Source organism: Aspergillus niger, assembly GCF_000002855.4.
Source record: "Aspergillus niger supercontig An09".
In the NCBI taxonomy this organism is placed as follows: domain Eukaryota; kingdom Fungi; phylum Ascomycota; class Eurotiomycetes; order Eurotiales; family Aspergillaceae; genus Aspergillus; species Aspergillus niger.
In genome coordinates this window covers 523,222-537,286 of record NT_166525.1, presented here as the reverse complement: position 1 = coordinate 537,286, position 14,065 = coordinate 523,222, and the positions used below count along the sequence as shown (strand labels likewise).

Sequence of the window (14,065 nt, the reverse complement as noted above, 5' to 3'; positions counted from 1 at the left end):
TTGTTTGGGGGAAGAGCATTCGTGAGAGAAGCCCGTTTATGGCGGAGGCGATGCTGGATAAAAGGGCGGATTTAATGCGGGAGCCTAGTAATGGGCCGGCGAGGGAAATCAGGGAGTAGCTTTCTTGTTTTGGGATGTATGTATGTTTGATGATTGCATGAGAGCGTGTGGCCTGGTGCCATTAGAATGATGAACGACTATGTATGTAATGGGTTTGTTGTACGTCGGTAGAGCGTTTGATTCCGTAACTGGTCGGTAGTATGATGAATGAAATGAGCGGATCTTCTGATTAGCGAATCGCCATGTACGTACTTACTAGTAGTTGCCTTTTACACATTTAGGCTTTGTCCCTGGTTGGTGCAATGCAAGGGTGATCTGCTGCTGGATCTAGATCCTTCAGGCTCTCAATCGCGCATCGACTGAGTAGAGCTAGTCGGAGTAGAACTGCATCAACATGAATTACCCAGTCTCAGCCACGAAATGCCCCGGCAAAGAAATGTGCGATAATGCGAATCAATGCACACTTTACTCCTGGTTTATGACAAATGGGTGTGAGGGATTGGTTATCCTGAAGGGGTCGAGTCTTTCATGTCGAGACAGGTAGGACAGGTACTGACCTCTCAAGAGGCAGAGCCTCTCCATCTCCAGCAAGGCAATTGGCGTAGCAGCACACGACCTGTATCCACTTTACCTTTTATCGGTGAGTGGCAATTAGATGTCCCATAACGTTGACTGAGCAAGAATGTACAGTAGCTTCTTTCGTATGTGGACAGTAAAGTAAATCATTAGGTAGCCTAGCCGGCTTGGCTTTGATATTGTCACAACAGCTCTGATATGACCGACCAGAGTAAACCTGGTATTAGCCGCAGTCACGCGAGATGGTAATCTCTCTGCTATTGGAGGTATTACATTCAGGAACCCTTCCGGTATGTGCAGAGTTTTCCCGCTTTGCACAGGATGAATCTTGATAGTATTAGGGTACGTAGACCAAAGTGAGGGATGAGGTGTCAAGATCAAGGCATCGTCATATTCAAGCTAACTGAGACAAGTAGAGGCCCGTCTGGGTCTATGCAGGAGAGGGTCGTGGAAGCAAGGGGGGAAGGAGTCAGGTGCAGTCTGCCTACAGGAACTCCCCAACTTCATAGAACTGAGATTCAGTGCTCGAGTACGGCTTCTGCCCCTTCATGGAACGAATCTTGTGTTACGGCGAAGTATGGCAAGGTTCTTGCCATACTGTGTAAAGCCGGCCAGGTCCTAGCCTGGTGCACGATACTATTGTACATCTAACATATCATACACATACACTAACCAAATGTCGAAGGCTCACAGGTTAAGAGAATGTCTTCCGTGTAAAAGCCATATAAGCCTTCCAAGGGAGCTTCCAATCCGACCGGAGAAGTTCAGGCTGGAAGATATCAAAATCATGACTCTCCAACCTATCCAGCCACAGCCGCGTTCCAACGGCCGGCATAAACACTCCAAAGGCACGATTGACCTCCTGAAGCGGTGTCTCATTCTGGGATCCGAGATCATACTGATGATCCTCTTCATGCCCGTGCTCAAAATCATGTCCTGCATCTTGCCCAGCACGAATATTGCTTAGCATCTGCTGCACGGTAATCAGGTGGTCGCTGGCGCGAGTGGCCACCGCAAAAACAGCATCCCGCAATCCTGGCGCCTCACTGCCCAGGCGAAACACCTCTTCTTCTTTCACTCCAGCCTGCGCCATTACATCCAATGGCAGCATTACGGCTCCCTGCTTAGCTCCACCGGCCATTGTCGTACCAGCCTGGTCGGGACGTTGGGTTGATGCACCCGGGAATGCTACCAATGGCAAACCACGAAGTACAGCTGTGATACCGGCTGCCTTTCCAATATGCGACGCCACATGGTCCGCCGTTACCGAGGTCATGGGGAGTGCTGAGAGTGTGAGGTAGAGCAATGTCGAGTATGTGCTTTCGGCGTAGGACTCGAGTGCCGCGATATCAGGGTACGGGTCGTTGGTAAGGGTTTGTTCGCGGGCATTGATCATTCTGTTCAGCCAGCCTTTGCTGATGCGCGCCCGGCCTTGTGTTCGCTCGGCTAGGTCTGAAATGGCAGAGGCGAGGAGAATAGCAATTGGCTCTTTCGGGGGTGAACCGGATAGTGTTTTGGCAACTGCATCGCGCCAGAATTGGAGGCGCATAAGCCCGATGGTGTGGGAGGAGGTGGTGTCGGGGATTAGGGAAAGAGAGACATTAAGAGCTCGAAGAGCGATGTAGAAAGATTGCGCATTTCGGGGGATGAAGGTGCTCAGGGTATAGGAGGGACGGTCGTATTGTCTGGCATGATCCAAGAATGTATTAGATAGATTGCCGGTTGAAATGGGTAATCAACTGGAAAGACTTTACAGAAGAAGATTCGAGCAGTATTTCTGAGCTGCTTGGACTTCGGCTTCACTTGCTCCGGTCACTGGGGCGGCGACAGCGCGAGATCGGCTAAAGTGGCGTTCCTGTGAAGGCTGCACCTGTCGGCGGGATATGCTGCATCGACATAGCGATTGCTGGGTGGTGCGGCTTGAGCGGATGAAGTTCTTGGACAGAGACATTTTGATCCAAGAGACTCACTAGTGGCCGGGATAATTATCGGTATGATTACTATTCCCGCGATGAGCACTGGATCCTCCCCCAAAGCGGTAGATGTCGGCAATACGGTGTCGTCACATCACGTGATGTTTGATGCGATGGATGGCCGTGTTGGGACTAGCGCTGTGTCTCGCTCCTGTCAATGTCATCGAGAGTGAAGATAGTTTCTAACTGGTACAGATCCTGTGAGGGATTGGAAGTCTCTGGTTAATAGCAGGAAGTGGAGATAATGGCCTGGCAGGGTTCTCCAACTTGAACCTCCTAGCCAAAGAATCTTTCAGAGGACATTAGTTAGATATAATCTGTCTTAACAGACGCGAGATGTCTACGCATAGCGCGCAGAGTGCCTGACCTACGTCAGGATTAGCCTCGGTCTAGGGCTCTCTTAGCAATAGCTAATATCATAGGGCCACAATTACGACTCCGACGGAGCTGGTAGGGCCGGTTCCTTTCGATCTTCAGAGGGGATCGGGGAAATGTAACTGTGCCGACGATTGCTGCAGCCACGGCAGCGGGAAATGGACCTCCGCCACTTGAACGGCATGATTCCTCAGCGCCGAGAAGTCCTCCGCAGATCGGTTAGCTTGCCGAACTATAAAGCAGAATGCTAATCAATATAAATGGAATCGTTACCTATTAGTAGGAGGCTGTTCTCCCTTTATCATCTTCTTCCTGTAATCATTCTTCCCCAATCAAGTGATACGTCCAATACTCCATCCTATCATTATCATTTTACTTGAATCAACCGACCTCCATAATGACTGAATCAACCATATTGAAGCGACTCTCCGCCCTAGACACCAACACAGTGTCCGATGCATTAGATTTCTTAGACCTCAAAGGCGCCACATATGGTTTACGACCGCTCTGGGACTGCCCGAAAATAGTAGGACGAGCCAGCACAGTCAAAGTCGGTCCCAAGACCGACGCTGCTCCCACAACCCATCTCCTCACACCGGTCATCGACGCCGTCACAACAAATGACCGCATTCTAGTCATTTCAGGCGGCACTGAGGGCATTTCATGCTGGGGCGATATCATCGCCAATGCTTCGAAGAAGAAAGGCATCCGCGGGACCATCATCGATGGCATGAGCCGTGATATCGACGGCAGCAAGGACGTCAACTATCCTGTCTATGGCCGGGGAGTGACGATGATCAGCGCGCGAAACCGCTTAGTGCAGCTCGAGTCCGGTACACCATTGCAGGTCCGCGGTGTCACCGTCAACCAAGATGACTACGTGATTGCCGATATCTGTGGAACAGTGTTTGTGCCGGCTGCGCGCATTGAGGAAGTTCTGGACTTGGGTGAACGCATTGATCGTCGCCAAAACCGCATGGTGCAGGCTGTGAGAGCTGGAAACCCTGTCTCTGAGGTTATGCATGATAAGCAGTTTGAGGCTATCCGCTCCAGTGATGAGTCTGCCCCGGCTAGTTCATCGTCCTCGTCGTCATCCAACCCCAAGAAAGCGAGCCCTGAAGACGCGGAGCTGGCTGCCCTGTTTGCTGAATCAGATACCCCTGGCATCTCGGATGCGCTTGATAAGCTTGGTATTCCTGGACAGGCGCTTGGTATCATGCCTTTGACCAACTACGAAAAGGTAACGGTAGGGCCGGCCTTTACCGTGCGCTATGTTCCTGCTAGCGATCCCCCAGGCAGTGTTGGCGACTTCATTGACGATGTCGCCGAGGGTGACTTTGTGGTCATTGACAACGGCGGCCGTACTGATTGCACTGTTTGGGGAGATATTATGACGCAATATGCTGGCCTGCGAGGCATTGCTGGCACTGTCATCGACGGTGTCTGCCGTGATGTAAATCGCGCAATCAAGAACGAGTACCCTATTTTCACGGCAGGGCGTTGGATGCGGACTGGCAAGGACCGGGTGCAAGTCGGAGGCGTCAATGAGTCTGTGGGAATTGGCAAAGTCCGTGTCAACCCCCGTGATATCGTGGTTGCTGATGCCAACGGTGTTGTCATTGTCCCTCGGCATCGGGCGAGGGAAGTGGCGGAAGTTGCTCAGAAGATTGAAAAGAGCGAGGAAGGCATTCGCGAAATGATCATGGGTGGAGCAAGCATTGGAGAGGCACGGAAGCAGCTTGGATATCACACACTGCAGCGTAAGAATTAATGGGATATATTTCAGCCACTATGGTGAAAATTCTGTCCAAATATTCACACAGGGTTGGCAATAAGCGCATATAGATTATATACGTTGACCTTTACTTTAATCTTCGATGTGTCACATCGCGAGTTGCTCTGAATTACAATAAACCCCAGGTTAGGAATGTCTCTTAATCCAGGACCTTAGACAGTAACATCAATTACATGTAACATAAAAGGTTGAAAAGTGAAAGCACGTAATTCATCAGTTTATTGTAACGAATGTCTTAGTTGAGTGTCCATCATAAGCCCAATCCTACACACAATCTTCAGAAATCCAGAAACTTAAAGCAGCTACCCTAAGCAGAAACCTCTCGGAGAGCAACCTGAACACAGGTGCTGGAAAGAGTGACACCAGAGCGGCTGGTGTAGATCATGTAGGTCGGTTCGCCTGCAGCGTACAGGGATTGGTGAGGGCAGGCATAGAAGTTGCCCTGAGCCCACTCGAGGGTGTTGTCGGAGCCCGTAGTAAAGCCCTGGGTCAAGCCACCGGACTGGACACCGTCGGTGCTCTTGAGGTCAACATGGCCATCGGTGCCAACGTAGACTGAGTATACTCGTATTAGCGTACTGTCGAATTAGACTGATCATATGCATCAGAGACTTACCAACGTCGCCGTTCTCGATGCCCAGAATGCCATCACCGCCGGTGAAGTTTATGCCGTGTTCGCCGCTCGGGGCCACGATGAAGGCGTCTCACTGGCTGATGAGGGCGCGGCCATTGAGGTTGTCGGTGTTGGAGCTGATGACGAGCTGGAAGGAGCTGCTGGTAGGAGCTGCTGCGGCGAGCATGCTCGAGATAAGGGCGGAGTGTGCGAGAGTGGTCTTCGTTTTGATTGAAGGTTATTGTTCGGAATGGAAAGCTTGAGAAAGTAGTGGAATTGTGCTTTTGCTGTGTGATCATAGACTGGTGATCGGGCAGACAACCGGTATATTATCCACAGGGTGAGATATAAATATTCATGCGGACAGCCAAGCCAGCTTATTTTAGTTTGCTTCGCCTAGTAAGGCTAAGAAATGGTCCGTTCCTTGCTCAGGGACCTAGCGGCTGTGTCTTGATAGTCTTTAGATACTCTATGCTCTTCACGATCTGCAAGACAATCTGATGCAGTTCTCTTAGCACTCCTGATACAAAGATACAGCTCTTTGATGTTGATACACAGAGATTAAAAATATGAGCCGTCATTCATGCCTGAACAGAGACATCTCACTACATATCTATCTATGTCACCAAAGCGATTTACACATTGACCCTAGTCCCTTCTGCCTCTCTGCTCTCAAGGTCCTTTGTCATGTCTCAGGTTAATCTGGAAGTGATATTGCTAGAGTGCTCCACTGTCTCCACTTCGTTGGCATCAAGGGTTCTCACAATACCTCTATACCCACACTTGAGGATGACAACAACGAAACACCCTACTCATCCAATTTTTGGCTGTCATCATACCGTGATTGATCTTGCCTGAGTATCATACCAGCATCGAGCCACTGCGATGTCTCGGTTATACTAGGTTTGACGATATCAGAGTTAACACAACACACTCCTAAGCAACGTCCTCAGAACAGCTCCATTATCCGAGAGAAACCTTACAGTTATATGGTCTCCATATTGCCATATCTTAGTACGAAGACCCTGTGCCCTCCTATGACTTCATTTAATTCCATTCCTGATATGTGTATCTTGGCATGACAACGCTTTGATTACAAGCCTAGCGGAGTTTAACGAACGCCGACTATATGATACTCTAAACGAGGACCTAATTGATGGGTATTCAGTCAGAGTGATAACTGTACGAGTGCGAGCCTCTACTGGCGTTAATCGTCTCCACAAATCTACACCCAATATTTCAAATCTTCCAAAGACTCCAAACGCATCACGACCGCGCCACCTGCAACTCACTAGTATACCAATTCTGCATCGCCCGAATATCATAGCTCAATGCCACCGTATCAAAGACTTTCAAGTGCTCTTTGCCCAATGTCCCATTATTCGAGAGCCTACCAACCCACTTCCCATGTTTCCGAGCCCCAGCTACAATCTTCTCAATAGCTTGCACAAACTCAGGCTCGTCACCTCTCGCGGGCACATAGCCCAATAGTGACAGTGCTAGGTCGTTTGGACCAATGAAAATCATATCTATTCTAGTCAGCCCACTTGACACCATCGACAAACGAGTATGGGCGCAACTCACCAACACCAGGTACCGCACAAATCTCCTCAACATTCTCAACTCCCTGTTTAGTTTCGATCTGAATACACGTAATCAAGGTCTCATTCGCTGTCTTGATATACGTCGGGAGATCAATACTGTGCGTAAACGCCGGGAAGGCCGATCCTTGTCCGCGAAGCCCTTGTGGGGGAAACTTGGAGTAAGAGACCACTGTTTGGGCTTCTTCGGCGGTGTTGATTTGCGGGACCACAATTCCGCTTGAATATTAATTACTTACGTATATTATATATCAATAATAGGTAGACTGGAGTGCTACTTACTGTGCGCCGGCATCCAGGGCCCGTTTAATTAAGTCCGAGTGAGTCATTCGCAGACGGACAAGCGGCGATACTCCTAATGAAGCTATAGCTGCTGTTGCGCTGTGCATTGAGTCATCGCTTATGTGGCCGTGCTCGCAGTCGATGATAATGCCCTTTTTGATTATCAGCTTAGCGGGTGGATTGATGGGTAGGATAGTTACTGACGTCAAGGCCGGTCTGGGCTACTATCTGAGCTGTGCGGAAAGAGGGAAGGCCCAGGAATGTCATTATGGGCTTTGCATTTGCTCGGAGAGCATTAAGGAGTCGCAATTGCGGGTTGAATGTTGCGACTGTCATGGCTGAGTATTTCTAGTATGAATTGCTGGTAAGGTGTGTAGAATACAACTCGGATAATTGTTATGATTCGATGTAGGATTATCTTGGAGAAAAGGCCATATAACAGAAGGAATGGAGAATTAATCAACTACATGTGCCGGAGAGCAGCTGCAATGGGAAACATTATAACAGTAAGCATCGGGACAGTCTGATAGATTCCGAACGGTAGAATCGGAGTTCAACCGAGAGCCCAGGCATTATTATCTGCCTTCTCCTATACACACAATTTTCACATCTCCGAATCCCCATGTCTAGACTCTAATTGATCGGTCAAAAGGCACTCTCCCCAGCAGCACTCCAACCCAGGGCAAAAGGGGTCTATCTATATCCGGCCCCTCCCGCAACGGCGCGGGACCGGCAAGTCGACATTTCGCCGACGTCCATCAACCCATGGATTGACGTCAGGATGCATATATAGCTTGTCCAAGCATCGAATCATGCAAAGCAACACCATCGTCGGATCAACACGCGGTCGCCAAAGCACATACCCCTCACCATCATGCCGCTCACATACTCAACCATCCCGCTCAAAGTCAATGGCGTGCGCCTCGAAATCTCCACCATCCACAACAACAAGCTCAACTCCAACCCACCAATCGTCTTCCTGCACGGCTTCGGCTCCTGCAAAGAAGACATAGCCGATATAATCGTGCATCCATCCTTCCAACAGTATGCCTATCTGGCATTCGACGCCCCCGGGTGCGGACACTCACATACCGACGACCTTTCCGTCGTCGACATTCCCTTCCTAGTTGCCACCGCGGAAGCGGTCCTCGCGCATTTCGGCATCGATCAGTTCCACCTCATGGGCCACTCCATGGGCGGACTTACTGCGCTTCTGCTGGCGCATAGGCTCCCCGATCGTGTGTTGAGCTTCGTCGACATCAAGGGAAATCTTGCCCCCGAGGACTGCTTCCTTAGTCGTCAGATCTTTCAGTTCCCGGCCGATGATCCGGAGGCGTTTATGGATGCTTTTATTGTCCGTACGGCAACGGCGGAGTCGTATGCCAGTCCTTTGTATGCAAGTACATTGCGCGCGAGGGTCCGGTCGGGTGCTGTGAGGCCGATCTTTGAGTCGATGGTGAAGTTGTCGGATGAGGAGGATTTAATGGGGATGTTTCTGGGGCTGCCCTGTAGGAAGATGTTTATGTTCGGGGAGGAGAATCGGGGGTTGTCGTATTTGCCCAGGTTGGAGAAGGAGGGGATCGAGTTGGCGATGATTGCTGAAAGTGGGCATTTTCCTATGTATTCGAATCCGGTGGAGATGTATCGCCGGATTGCTGGGTTTTTGGAGGGTAGAGAGTGAGGTGTGGGATGTAGATTATAGATTTGCATAGATTGTATCCTATTGATAAATTGATAGTAATAGGTAGAGGGATACAGATCATATATATTATGTTGAGTAATGGTATTGATGACTAGCTGAATCATTGGCACAGCTAGTACTCACAAGAACACATCGATACAATGCTTTTTTCTAGCACTATTCTAGTTGTTCTGGCACAGCTGGAGGTTTAGTGAAGAACGATTCGTACGAGAATACCTATTCTCTTTACGCGAGGCAATGGCATTAGAGGCAGTGGCTTATCACGACTAGCCGGTATGAGACAGCAGTAGATACTGGGACTTGCGGTGTGAGCAAGGTTTCATCTCCTTAACCTTCTTGACATACCTCCCATTAATTGAAACTTCAATTATCCCCGCAGTTCACTTATTCTCCCTAAGAGTATATGATGTTCAACCTACTTCCTAATATTCTCAATCCAGTCAAACCTAGTCCTTGTTCTTGGCAGAACAGCTCTTTCCATTATCCACTTAAGGCAAGTCAACAAAATACCCTTTTCTCTACCTCGGTCACGTTATGCAAGGGGTATCAAGGGCCTTGCATGCTTGAATAAAGAAAATCCAATGATAACGCTTCTTGGAGTCGAAATAACCGAGCTCCAAGAGTGGTGCTAGCCTATGAAGTGTTCTCTATTTATTCTGTTACTAGTTACCGGGTGTGTCAGAGGTAAACTCCATCTCAGGATCGGCCACGGAGTTATGCGATGAAGCTTTTTATTTCATCTATCTATCTAGTCGTACCACGATGCATCATTTCCTCATTGAACCTCGTTACTCTCCTCAACATCAGTCATCTTTTGTCGCCCAACACATTCCACATTCCATCACTCGTCGTTGACAAATAGTCTATCTAGTAGTGGCACTGGCCGTGGGCATCACGGGGGGTCGAGGTACCGTTGATGGTCAACTGTGAATGGCATCAGCATTGAATCATCCATATTCAGATTAGCTGTAATACTTACGGTCCAGGGAGCGTGCTTCTTGCACCAGATGGCAGTCAGGTCCTCGGGGCAGTCGGTGCGGTTGCCACCAGCGAAGCCAGTGGGGAATGCAGTCTGGCCTATGAATTGCAATCCAGTTAATTTCAATTCCCAATTATGCTATCCATCCCAGCTTAGAATATGGCGTCCACTTACATTCACCCGCAATGGCCTCACCAAGATCCCAGGCACCACCGCCGTCACTCTCGAAAGCGCTGGTCACCTGCTGAATGACTTCGTCTTCGGCCTCGGAGACGAGGTCGTGGGTGGTGCAGCACAGCGGGATACCGTCGCTGTAGTCGAGGACGACATTCTGCGCGGAGACGGCAGAGGCGAGGAAGAGAACGGCGGGGAGGATGAACTTCATTTTGGAGTTTTGAGTCGTAGTGGCTTGATATCTCAAATGATCTGGATTGGATATCCTGTGGATGAGCGATTGGAGAACAAGCTATGATCCCCGGATGATTCGACGGTATTTATGTCCCTTCTGATTTGGGGAGCGACCTCACTTTCACAACATAGTAGTATTGGAGGCAGCTGAGGTACCTCCACCCCTCACGTCAGAAGGTGACATGTTATTTGTCAATGCTGAGACTCCTGCAGTGACAGCGGCCCTTACTTGTAGCTAGCTCCATGGGTTGTTAGCAGATCGATACCTAACAAGGGATAATCAGAAGAGACAGGAAGCTAGCTATACAGCACACAGCATGAGGGGATAGATGTTTTGGCTTGGGGTTCCGAAACTCAAGCTGACATTGTTGGGGAACTGGCAGGCAGGGTTGAAACAAGGGCTGGGCAAGACATTCCTAGCATGCGCAGACCGGCTAAGACAGACATCCGGCGGTGAGGTAGATATCTACTGGAGATGAAAGACAACGGTAGTCCCCTATGGAAGGAAGATTGGATATCACTACTAGGTAAGGTAAGTAATGCTAGCTGATTGTTTTGCTATGAATCGAATCTTGGCATGGTCGGTGTCTTCTTTAGAACCGATGACGACTATTGTAGGAACACGGGGTCCAGGCACCCGAACCCCATGATTAGCATAGCCTGATATGCGAGGGCAGGAGCTAGAATGAGAACCCCGTGCGACGATCTGCGGAGGCAGCATCGATCTGCATTATGCAGTCTACCAACAGGTTACTTGGAGCAAGCACGGTGCTTGGTTCGTTCAATCACCGGGTCTTATTGTCTTCCATGGCCCTGTTGATCTTTGCAGCGATCTTCAACTATCTACGGAGCAGCTAGAGTCTATTCAAACCTTCTGTACCTGGTTCACAGCAAATCCGGCTGGATGATCTTCATTTACTGGATTGGCAGTGTACTAGTGCCAGGGTTTCCGATCTCTCGATCTTCATTTTCCTAACCGAGAGATTGGCAACGTAAGAGTCTGAGATGGTGTACTGGATGTGTAACAAGCGGGTTCGCAGCGTACTCTGTGAGATAGAAGTAGCAGTCACATAGTGGAACCCCCGCGATAGCGGAAATCAGCACCTGATAGGATGGAGGGCGATTGATATATACAGAAGCTGGTATATAGAAGAAGTTCACGAGGAGCTAATGCAGGGAATGTATGATCATTCATTGCAGCAACATCTCGCTTGCATGCCACCAGCTTGTACTCATTCCCATGGATAAACACCGACCTTGTCACCGCACTACCAACTGACTCAATAGATAGTAGCTAGAAACCTGCTATAGTGCACGAATGCTAGTGAATGTATACACATCCTAGAGGACCGCGACAATAGAGCTGAAATTCCTGTAGCTAGCCAGCCCCAGGCTAACTGAGACAACTGCTGGCCATTCCAAAAGACCTCCGCGGGGGCGCGGAGAACAGGGTTCGACAGGAGCAACACTATCAATGTAGAGTAACATCATCATTTGAACACAAGTCCTGTATCTAACTGATCATGGTTTCATTCCTTACTCCGTTTCGGCGCCTTGCGGGCCATGCCGGAGCTGTTGGGGCTGGCGGCCGGCGCCGAGCTACATGACCGTCTACTGACTTCTCAGCCAGGTCGACGGCGGTTCTATATACAACGCTTCAAGATATACAAGTGGCAGCATCGGTTTCTTTACAGCCGTCTGCCGTTTCACATCAATAATTGATCCACCCCTAAAGACTCACTTGCGACCCCAGCTGACCCCACACTTGCATCTCGTTTCCCGTTATCCGCTGTGTCAAGGTCGCTCCATTGCAGGTCACTAATCCGTGTTCGCGCTAAATCTCAATTGTTTCACTGCATGTGAGGAGGATACAGAGATGAGTTCCTCACTTGAGGGCGGGCGTCTGCTCGCTAGCTTGGGGAATCCAGCCATTTCGAGCGCGCTTCGTGAATTAGGCAAGAGGAAGATGATGGAGGTTAGAGCCTACAATGAAGCGGTGGACTTCGCAGGCCAACGCTATGACCGAACATCCAGCGTTAATGCACTCAGCTAGTGCAGGTGTGAGTTCGAGCTGGAGCTTTCGGGCTTAGCTGGTTTCACGATGAGCTTGTCTTCCAGCCAACGGGCGAACTTCACGCTGGGAATATCCACCGCACGCCAGAAGACATCACCAGCCCAGAGGGAGATGGGAAGACAGATGAGCCAACCAATCAAAAAGCCCAGGCAGTACTGGAAGTTGGTCTCTTTTCCAACGACGGCCCAGATGTTAGGCATGAGAGAGTAGCCCAGCGAGTGGAGAATGGGCCCGTGGACAATGTAGAAGGCAAATGAGATCTTGCCTAGGTACTGTGAGACAGGGTGGATGAAGAGCTTTTGGAGATCCTTCGAGTGGTTGATGCTGAACACAATGAGTACAGCGCCCAGGGTCTGGGGGAATCGATGCGGCTCCGGGTAGGTTCGAGGGGTAATCTCCCAAGTCCAACGGTAGAAGGGAGTCCACTTGTAGCCGGTGTTCGGGGCGGATCCCAGATACAGACCGAGGACGAAGAGGCCGATCCAAAGATTGCGGGCAGAGAGACGGAAAGGTAGCATTTGTCTAAGGGCATTTTGCTGCTTCGGGAGGAAGTGTCGGTGCCCAGGTCTGGGCTTCGACTCGCTCTCATTCGCAGGTCGCTCCCAGGTGCCGTTGATAAGATCCGCCTCCGCCATCAGCATGCCGAACAAAAAGAGGACAATGTCCCAACGACCCCAGCGCATACAGAACCAAACCAGGCCACTGACAAGCGAGATACGTACGGGTGTTGTCAAGCGAGAGGTGCCCAGGAGGGTGAGGAAGAGCACGATAGAGCTGCGAAACTCGACGGGGATGGTCCACAGATGGGGATTATAGTAGTTGTAGTAAAGAGCCCAGTTGAAAGGATCCATCAGATGAACGATTGTCAGGTACCAATCCCAGTATTGTTTGTAGAAGGACCGCATGATTGGAGGGTGCTGTTCGTTCGTGCCGAGGATGGTGTGGCCCTCTACGAGGACTTTATGTGAGTAGTTGTACACACCCAACCGGACCGCGATAAAGACCAATAAGATGCCGACGACAGACGGGATGTAGAGACGGAGTGCGCGGCGAAAGGTAGATGAGGCTAAGGTAGTGAAGGTCTGTTCCCAGGAGCGACTGCGAATCAACTTCAATGGCTTGTAGGAGAGCACATAACCGGAGATGACGAAGAAGATAGCCACCATTATATGACCAGAGACCAGCATGTGTATGATAGGGAGCTGCAGCACGCTGAAATTCTCATTGTTGAATCCCCAGCCCACGGCAACCTTCCAGGTATATGTGAAGAGGAAGTGGAAGTTGAAGACCAGCAGGCAGGCCCAGCCGCGCAGACCATCCAACGCTGCGATCGCATGTTGTCTAGACGGGGGCTGCGACTTGCCGCCAACATGATGCTGCAAGTAACTCGGAGTTATGAAGATGGCGACCTTAGTGAAGAAGTCGTCCAGACGGTCGATGCCGTTATCCATGTGCTGCTTGACATGAGGAGCGAGAGCCGAGGGGTCGGTTAGATCGGGCCAATTTGGGGTGTGATAACGGCGAGGGCGACTGGATTCTAAATCATTGAGGGGGATATTATGGACTGGCGGTGGGGATAGAAGGCCATTGTCAGTCGACGACATATTGTCGCCAAAGAGACGTCCGG

At 50.1% G+C, this 14,065-nt stretch overlaps 8 protein-coding genes across 8 annotated transcripts; 4 read left to right on the top strand and 4 right to left on the bottom strand.

Moving 5' to 3' along the window:
• Positions 1-588: 588 nt before the first annotated feature.
• On the top strand, positions 589-1,287 carry An09g02480 (hypothetical protein; the record flags this gene model as incomplete). The annotated part of the gene is made up of 3 exons (XM_059749664.1): positions 589-700; positions 870-926; positions 1,013-1,287. 3 exons carry the CDS (start codon positions 589-591, stop codon positions 1,285-1,287), a joined length of 444 nt encoding a protein of 147 aa, XP_059601336.1.
• A 43-nt stretch (positions 1,288-1,330) lies between these two features.
• An09g02470 (uncharacterized protein) lies at positions 1,331-2,587 on the bottom strand (the record flags this gene model as incomplete). The annotated part of the gene is made up of 3 exons (XM_059749663.1): positions 1,331-1,764; positions 1,816-2,321; positions 2,391-2,587. 3 exons carry the CDS (start codon positions 2,585-2,587, stop codon positions 1,331-1,333), a joined length of 1,137 nt encoding a protein of 378 aa, XP_059601335.1.
• A 794-nt stretch (positions 2,588-3,381) lies between these two features.
• On the top strand, positions 3,382-4,755 carry An09g02460 (uncharacterized protein; the record flags this gene model as incomplete). The annotated part of the gene is made up of 1 exon (XM_001393523.1): positions 3,382-4,755. One exon carries the CDS (start codon positions 3,382-3,384, stop codon positions 4,753-4,755), a length of 1,374 nt encoding a protein of 457 aa, XP_001393560.1.
• A 106-nt stretch (positions 4,756-4,861) lies between these two features.
• On the top strand, positions 4,862-5,627 carry An09g02450 (hypothetical protein; the record flags this gene model as incomplete). The annotated part of the gene is made up of 3 exons (XM_059749662.1): positions 4,862-4,865; positions 5,037-5,329; positions 5,370-5,627. The coding sequence occupies 3 exons, from the start codon at positions 4,862-4,864 to the stop codon at positions 5,625-5,627; spliced, it is 555 nt and encodes a 184-aa protein (XP_059601334.1).
• A 990-nt stretch (positions 5,628-6,617) lies between these two features.
• On the bottom strand, positions 6,618-7,611 carry An09g02440 (uncharacterized protein; the record flags this gene model as incomplete). The annotated part of the gene is made up of 5 exons (XM_059749661.1): positions 6,618-6,673; positions 6,787-6,921; positions 6,977-7,212; positions 7,276-7,427; positions 7,480-7,611. 5 exons carry the CDS (start codon positions 7,609-7,611, stop codon positions 6,618-6,620), a joined length of 711 nt encoding a protein of 236 aa, XP_059601333.1.
• A 538-nt stretch (positions 7,612-8,149) lies between these two features.
• An09g02430 (uncharacterized protein) lies at positions 8,150-8,956 on the top strand (the record flags this gene model as incomplete). Its single annotated transcript, XM_001393520.1, has 1 exon — positions 8,150-8,956. The coding sequence occupies one exon, from the start codon at positions 8,150-8,152 to the stop codon at positions 8,954-8,956; it is 807 nt and encodes a 268-aa protein (XP_001393557.1).
• Positions 8,957-9,844: 888 nt separating this feature from the next.
• An09g02420 (hypothetical protein) lies at positions 9,845-10,341 on the bottom strand (the record flags this gene model as incomplete). Its single annotated transcript, XM_059749660.1, has 3 exons — positions 9,845-9,901; positions 9,957-10,054; positions 10,131-10,341. 3 exons carry the CDS (start codon positions 10,339-10,341, stop codon positions 9,845-9,847), a joined length of 366 nt encoding a protein of 121 aa, XP_059601332.1.
• A 2,072-nt stretch (positions 10,342-12,413) lies between these two features.
• On the bottom strand, positions 12,414-14,042 carry An09g02410 (uncharacterized protein; the record flags this gene model as incomplete). Its single annotated transcript, XM_001393518.3, has 1 exon — positions 12,414-14,042. The coding sequence occupies one exon, from the start codon at positions 14,040-14,042 to the stop codon at positions 12,414-12,416; it is 1,629 nt and encodes a 542-aa protein (XP_001393555.1).
• Between the last annotated feature and the right edge of the window lie 23 nt (positions 14,043-14,065).